The following is an 8,015-nucleotide window of genomic DNA, read 5'->3' as shown; positions in this document are numbered from 1 at the left end:
TAGTGAGGTCAGATGATACGAAGAATATGGTATTTTTTTTTGTTTTAGCTTTTGGATATGCGTGATCTGATGCGTCATTTAGAATTGTACTTTTAGCAAGCAGTTTATGTACATCTGATCTGAACTTTTAGCAAGCAGTTTATGTACATCTGATCTGAACTTTTAGCAAGCAGTTTATGTACATCTGATCTGAACTTTTAGCAAGCAGTTTATGTACATCTGATCTGTACTTTTAGCAAGCAGTTTATGTACATCCGATCTGAACTTTTAGCAAGCAGTTTATGTACATCTGATCTGAACTTTTAGCAAGCAGTTTATGTACATCTGATCTGAACTTTTAGCAAGCAGTTTATGTACATCTGATCTGAACTTTTAGCAAGCAGTTTATGTACATCTGATCTGAACTTTTAGCAAGCAGTTTATGTACATCTGATCTGAACTTTTAGCAATCAGTTTATGTACATCTGATCTGAACTTTTAGCAAGCAGTTTATGTACATCCGATCTGAACTTTTAGCAAGCAGTTTATGTACATCTGATCTGAACTTTTAGCAAGCAGTTTATGTACATCTGATCTGAACTCTGAGGCTGAAAGGGGCCATCAGACATATCTCCTTTCCAGAGTGTGCTGTTGAAACAAACAGATATTCTGGCTCTCACCCACAACCTCTCGCCACTGTCTCACTTTCTCTCCTCATTAACTAGGCCTGTGAGGGCGGATGCTCTTAGCGGGCCCGGGCCATGGTTGTGGGGGAGAGGCAGACATGGATGTGTGGCCCTGGGTGGGTCTGAGGTTGAGATCCCCCCGACCGTTGCATTTTTAGTAATTTAGCAGACAGGAGCGACTTACAGGAGCAATTCTGGTTAAGTGCCTAGTCGGCGCAGGGATTCGAACCAGCAACCTTTCAGTTACTGGCCCAACGCTCTTAACTGCTAGGCTATCTGCCGCCCCAATAATCACGTCAGACATCTAGGGAAGGCTGGCCAAGATCATCATCACCCGGCGGGTCGAGGTGAATCGCCGGAAACGGCACTTTCACATGACCTTTGACCCCAGGGGTCACCTCTAATGTCAAGGTCAGTGGTCAGCGAGGGCCTCAGTGACCAGCGCACTCTCAGAGCCCCCCCCCTTTGCATTATCTCTCTCTCGCTCTCTCTGGGGCCTCCCTGGAAAGAATTGAGACATCCCATCTCCTGGGAGAGAGAGAGGGAGAGAAAAAAAGAGAACAGAATAGAAAAGAGAAAATCGATAAAGATGAGTTAAAGAGCCTGGGGCACATCCTGAGGAGTGTGTGTTATCACAGGGAGAAAAAGGCCTAAACACACACACACACAAACTGACAGACAGACACATTGACATGACACGTCCTCTTATCTTCATCTGTAGGACAGGCAGACGAGCAAATATAAACAAGGGCACAGCAGAGTCACTGTAACATACGGCATCTCTACCTGTAGTGTGTAGTTGGTTAGTCTCCTGTAACATACTGCATCTCTACCTGTAGTGTGTAGTTGGTTAGTCTCCTGTAACATACTGCATCTCTACCTGTAGTGTCTAGTTGGTTAGTCTCCTGTAACATACTGCATCTCTACCTGTAGTGTCTAGTTGGTTAGTCTCCTGTAACATACGGCATCTCTACCTGTAGTGTCTAGTTGGTTAGTCTCCTGTAACATACTGCATCTCTACCTGTAGTGTCTAGTTGGTTAGTCTCCTGTAACATACTGCATCTCTACCTGTAGTGTGTAGTTGGTTAGTCTCCTGTAACATACTGCATCTCTACCTGTAGTGTGTAGTTGGTTAGTCTCCTGTAACATACTGCATCTCTACCTGTAGTGTCTAGTTGGTTAGTCTCCTGTAACATACTGCATCTCTACCTGTAGTGTCTAGTTGGTTAGTCTCCTGTAACATACTGCATCTCTACCTGTAGTGTCTAGTTGGTTAGTCTCCTGTAACATACTGCATCTCTACCTGTAGTGTCTAGTTGGTTAGTCTCCTGTAACATACGGCATCTCTACCTGTAGTGTCTAGTTGGTTAGTCTCCTGTAACATACTGCATCTCTACCTGTAGTGTCTAGTTGGTTAGTCTCCTGTAACATACTGCAGCTCTACCTGTAGTGTCTAGTTGGTTAGTCTCCTGTAACATACTGCATCTCTACCTGTAGTGTCTAGTTGGTTAGTCTCCTGTAACATACTGCATCTCTACCTGTAGTGTCTAGTTGGTTAGTCTCCTGTAACATACTGCATCTCTACCTGTAGTGTCTAGTTGGTTAGTCTCCTGTAATATACGGCATCTCTACCTGTAGTGTCTAGTTGGTTAGTCTCCTGTAACATACTGCATCTCTACCTGTAGTGTCTAGTTGGTTAGTCTCCTGTAACATACTGCATCTCTACCTGTAGTGTCTAGTTGGTTAGTCTCCTGTAACATACTGCATCTCTACCTGTAGTGTCTAGTTGGTTAGTCTCCTGTAACATACTGCATCTCTACCTGTAGTGTCTAGTTGGTTAGTCTCCTGTAACATACTGCATCTCTACCTGTAGTGTGTAGTTGGTTAGTCTCCTGTAACATACTGCATCTCTACCTGTAGTGTCTAGTTGGTTAGTCTCCTGTAACATACTGCATCTCTACCTGTAGTGTCTAGTTGGTTAGTCTCCTGTAACATACTGCATCTCTACCTGTAGTGTCTAGTTGGTTAGTCTCCTGTAACATACTGCATCTCTACCTGTAGTGTCTAGTTGGTTAGTCTCCTGTAACATACTGCATCTCTACCTGTAGTGTCTAGTTGGTTAGTCTCCTGTAACATACTGCATCTCTACCTGTAGTGTCTAGTTGGTTAGTCTCCTGTAACATACTGCATCTCTACCTGTAGTGTCTAGTTGGTTAGTCTCCTGTAACATACTGCATCTCTACCTGTAGTGTGTAGTTGGTTAGTCTCCTGTAACATACTGCATCTCTACCTGTAGTGTCTAGTTGGTTAGTCTCCTGTCAATACTTTAAAAAATAATTGTGTGAAAATAGAACTGTTCACATGAAAGAATAGTTAAATAATGCAGAGAGAGGAAGTACAAGGCTCGTTCTGGGACATGGGACGTACCACTGACTGGGCTGCTAGCTGTCTCTCTCAGAGGGGGGGAACGTAGGGACTAGATGTCGGGAATAGATTGGGGAGTCCACTGGAGACATTCGGCATCTGGCTTCCTCCTCTTGTGTGTGTGTGTGTGTGTGTGTGTGTGTGTGTGTGTGTGTGTGTGTGTGTGTGTGTGTGTGTGTGTGTGTGTGTGTGTGTGTGTGTGTGTGTGTGTGTGTGTGTGTGTGTGTGTGTGTGTGTGTGTGTGTGTGTGTGTGTGTCTTCTCACAGAACGGGACAGAACAGTGAGACTGTCTGTACACCCTGACAGGTCTATAGAGAGAGTTAGTCTCGCTGGTAGCTTGTTTTTCTAGCACAGACCTCTACGAGAACACAAAGCTCACATCTCAAATCTCACACCGTTTTCAATCTCTCTCTCTCTCTTTTAATTTATTCATTCATTTAAATAAAACATGGCTTCTCTGTAGGCCAGACAATTTTAAGAAGACTCAAGTGCATTATGAGTGTGCCTGTGCCTTATTAAACAAGGACCCGGATAAAAGCCTTGAAACATTTGATTGGTTTTAATTTAATTTAATTTAATTTAATTTAATTTAATTTAATTTAATTTAATTTAATTTAATTTAATTTAATTTAATTTAATTTAATTTAATTTAATTTAATTTAATTCACCTTGATGTGTGTTATATGTGTTCTGTTTGAGTGTATATTCTCCTGTTCACAAATACCTCGGAAATACCAAAAGCAATCGATGAGGCCGAGAAGTAAACGACAGCAATACTGGGCGAATAGAGCCCCCTGGTGGACTGTATGGAAAATCAGCATCTCAAGAGGAAAGTGGCCTGCCTACTCTTGCCATACAGAACATGCACACTTCAGGCCATCGTGCGCATGTTGATTTCTCCCCACGCTGCAAACTGCTGTATCAGTCCGCTAATACAGGAGTAGTAAAGGCTTAATGCACTACTTTTGTGAGAGAAAAACAATGTTTTCCGTGCTGCAGAGGGCTATATCGATCCGCTAATACAGGTAAAGCTCGGCTGCTCATTAGGCAGCCGCCTATGGCGCAGATTGAAGAGGGTGGCATTTTCTGAGCTAAACTGACCAAGACAGCACATAAAACCTCACAATTCTGCCCTTAAAACAATGACAATTTCTCTCAACCAGTGTGCATGTGGGTTTTTTAAGCTGTGCCTACTTTGTCAAAGGCAGGGACGAAAACTACCTGCCCTCCAGGACACCTACACCACCGTCTGTAAGGACACCTACACCACCGTCTGTAGGACCACCGTCTGTAGGTTGATTTGGCCCAAACATAGACATCTATAAATTACTTATTATAAACTTTCATTGAGAACCGAAAATTAACCTGGTTTCAACTTCCGGAAAATACCGTAACGGCCGTTCGAGAATGCTTTTGCGGCACAGTCGATAGCGCGCTGGACTTCGGGCTAGAAGGTCGAGGGTTCGCGACCTGCTCCCTGCTGTTTTTATTACTATAACGTCCAGAAAAGACGCCTTTTCAACGTCCTGAAAAAGATGTATTTTAAACTTACAGAAAATAACTTTAAATCTTTCATTCAGAACCTAACTTCAACGTCTGGAAAATAAGTATTTTAGACGTATTTTCAACTTAATTTAGCTTACTGAGACTTCTAGTTTTGTTTCTCCTTGGGCATCATAATGGCCGGGACCAGCCCTGAATAGGCACTAGTAAAGGTCCAGTGCACTGCTTTTGTGAAAATTATTTAATAAAAAATAAAAAAATGTATTTAGATTTTTCAGGGGGTGCTGCAGCACCCTACAGCACCCCTACTTCCACAGCTATGCTTGGGTTTGTGTTAAACCAAATCTTGTGCCCTATACTTGTCTGTCCAAAGCATGTAAACAACTAGCTACTATCCATAGCTTGCCCATGCCATAGCAACCATCGATCTCAGAGGTTTCAAAAGAACAGAAAGGAAAGATATAAACCATAGATTTTTTTTGTCGTTGTACCGAACCAATTCAGAACTTTATTTTGTTAGTCGGGAACAGTGGAAAGGAACGGGGGAAAAAATTATGTTTCTTTTCAGAACGAAGCGGACTGGAAAATAACCCCTGGTCCAAGCACAGTATAGGCCATTTTTTTCCTCCTAAATTATGTCTATCTATGTTGTTCACTCTGAAACGTACAGTTTCACTGAGCCTGAGCCTGTGCCTCCCTGTTCTATAGATTATATCAAGAGGTCTGGCTTGTAACCATGGTTGTTGATCCAAGAAGGACCTTTGGGCTACATAGCAGCCCTCACCCTGCAGGACAGCATGTTTACCCTCTCAGGGCTACAAAGACCCCATTCACCGGTAACAGGAAGTAACACGCAGCCTGCCACGTCAAGTATTCTGCGCAGAACGGTGTATCCTCATGCATTCAAAACAGTCTACACATTACCCAGTGGCAGAGATCCTTATCTCTCCTGACAGAGCAGAGACAAAGGAACTTGATGTTTACCTGAGAAACGGGCCGACTGGTTTCTCTCACAGCCAAGGGACAAAGGAGGAGGACCGTAACTTTTCTCCTTGGAATCCCAGGTGAAAGACATCCATTATTCTGAGTTCTAGACTACACCCGGTGAATGGAGAGATCAGTTATTCTGAGTTCTAGAATACACCCGGTGAATGGAGAGATCAGTTATTCTGAGTTCTAGAATACACCAGGTGATTGGAGAGATCAGTTATTCTGAGTTGTAGACTCCACCAGGTGATTGGAGAGATCAGTTATTCTGAGTTGTAGACTCCACCAGGTGATTGGAGAGATCAGTTATTCTGAGTTTTAGACTACACCAGGTGAATGGAGAGGAGAATGTGACAGGGAAGTGGACGTTACGTTTCTAGAACTTCTGGAGTTAATGTAAGAGGGTGCTGGATAACTTAATGGAAATAAGGACTGGAAGTTTGACTGGATTTCATGGAGATAACTCAGCGGCTCACCCAGTGGGTAACAGGGGGTCGTTCTACCTCTCCCAGAGCTGCTAAGCGCCCCGGACTGCGCAGAAGCAAAACGCGTAGAGTGACTGTTCTGAGAACATCATGTTTCGCTGCTCTCGGCGGTGCGCTCTTTTTCCTCCTTGGAGTGTGTTTGCTCAATCTCCCGGACCCGCGTCAGCAACCCTTCCCTCTGACTGAAGGTGAACCCAGAGATGTCACCCTTCTGCTGTGGACGCACCCCTTCGGCCGTTACCGTAGACTGCCGGACTGTGAGGCGCGCTTTGGAATCCGTGGGTGTGTACTGACCGACGACCGGCGCATGTACCCTGGGGCTGACGCCATCATCATGCACCACCGTGAGATAACGACCAACGCCACGGCGCTCCCGTCTGACCCACGACCCCGTGGCCAGAAGTGGATCTGGATGAATTTTGAGTCCCCGTCTCACACTCGTGGCCTGCGGCAGTTCGAGGGCGTGTTCAATCTCACCATGACCTACCGTGCAGATTCAGACATATTCCTTCCTTACGGCTACCTGGTGCCCCGCCTTCTCCCTCACGCCAACACCCCCCCACACACACGACCCAGACGGCCCCACCTACTGGCCTGGGTCATCAGTAACTGGTCGGAGTCGCAGGCCCGCGTGGCGTATTACCGTCGGCTGGTTAACTACGTTGACGTGGATGTGTTCGGGCGCGCAGGCATGCCACTGCCAGAGGACAGCACTGTGGTGCGCACGGTGAGGCGTTACCTGTTTTATCTGGCGTTGGAGAACTCCCAGCACCCCGACTACATCACCGAGAAGCTGTGGAACTCCTTACTGGCCGGGGCCGTTCCTGTAGTTCTCGGGCCGCCGCGGGAAAACTACGAACGCTTCCTCCCACCTGAGGCCTTTATCCATGTGGACGACTTCCCCTCTCCCCGCCTGCTCGCCCAATACCTGTTGCTGCTACGCCGGAGCCCTGCTCTCCTGCAGAGACACCTGGTCTGGAGGAGGAGCTACAGCGTACACCTGACTGCCTTTTGGGCGGAGCATTACTGCACAGCGTGTCGCGTCGTGCGGAACCACAGACTCCGGACGAACACCATCACCAACCTTCAGCGCTGGTTTGAGTCCTGACCTTTGACTGGTTTCTGACCTTCTGATATGTGAACATGAGCAGGGACCCCATAGCAACTGTCTTTAGCGAGATCTAGCAAACCGTGTTTCACGGGAATGAACGTTTTGTAACATCATTGAACTGTGATTCACTTGGTCTGTTAGTTATCTGTATTATACAGGGTTTATATGAAGTCAGTTGTAATATAATATAATAATAATAATAATAATAATATATGCCATTTAGCAGACGCTTTTATCGAAAGCGACTTACAGTCATGTGTGCATACATTCTACGTATGGGTGGTCCCGGGGATCGAACCCACTACCCTGGCGTTACAAGCGCCATGCTCTACCAACTGAGCTACAGAAGGACCGTGTTGTGTCAGACTGTATAAGAAACATAGACATTTTGCCTCGTGTGTGTGTGTGTGTGTGTGTGTGTGTGTGTGTGTGTGTGTGTGTGTGTGTGTGTGTGTGTGTGTGTGTGTGTGTGTGTGTGTGTGTGTGTGTGTGTGTGTGTGTGTGTGTGTGTGTGTGTGTGTTGTTTTGACGTTTGACAGCTGCTTTTGGAAGCATTCCTAAAACTAATGGAGGGGGCAGTGGGATGGGTTAACGGAGGGGGCAGTGGGATGGGTTAACGGAGGGGGCAGTGGGATGGGTTAACGGAGGGGGCAGTGGGATGGGTTAACGGAGGGGGCAGTGGGATGGGTTAACGGAGGGGGCAGTGGGATGGGTTAACGGAGGGGGCAGTGGGAGGGTGCAGTAGGATGGGTTAACGGAGGGGGCAGTGGGAGGGGTTAACGGACGGGGCAGTGGCATGGGTTAAGCTCCCCCAGCTAACTCTCATGGCCATGCTAACC

The 8,015-nt window shown here is 46.1% G+C and overlaps 1 protein-coding gene across 1 annotated transcript; it reads left to right on the top strand.

The window, feature by feature from the left end:
* The first annotated feature begins 5,591 nt into the window (after positions 1 to 5,591).
* LOC124006518 (alpha-(1,3)-fucosyltransferase 4-like) lies at positions 5,592 to 7,330 on the top strand. The gene has a single exon (XM_046316583.1). It carries the CDS (start codon positions 6,034 to 6,036, stop codon positions 7,171 to 7,173), a length of 1,140 nt encoding a protein of 379 aa, XP_046172539.1. The 5' UTR covers positions 5,592 to 6,033; the 3' UTR covers positions 7,174 to 7,330.
* The last annotated feature ends 685 nt before the right edge of the window (positions 7,331 to 8,015 follow it).

The sequence above is a fragment of the Oncorhynchus gorbuscha genome, linkage group LG19 (genome assembly GCF_021184085.1).
Source record: "Oncorhynchus gorbuscha isolate QuinsamMale2020 ecotype Even-year linkage group LG19, OgorEven_v1.0, whole genome shotgun sequence".
In the NCBI taxonomy this organism is placed as follows: domain Eukaryota; kingdom Metazoa; phylum Chordata; class Actinopteri; order Salmoniformes; family Salmonidae; genus Oncorhynchus; species Oncorhynchus gorbuscha.
The sequence above is the reverse complement of the archived record's forward strand: the minus strand, read 5'-3'. Positions and strand labels throughout refer to the sequence as shown.

Coding starts and splice junctions, on each gene's coding strand:
- LOC124006518 (XM_046316583.1), top strand. CDS start 6,034: ATGGAGATAACTCAGCGGCTCACCCAGTGGGTAACAGGGGGTCGTTCT.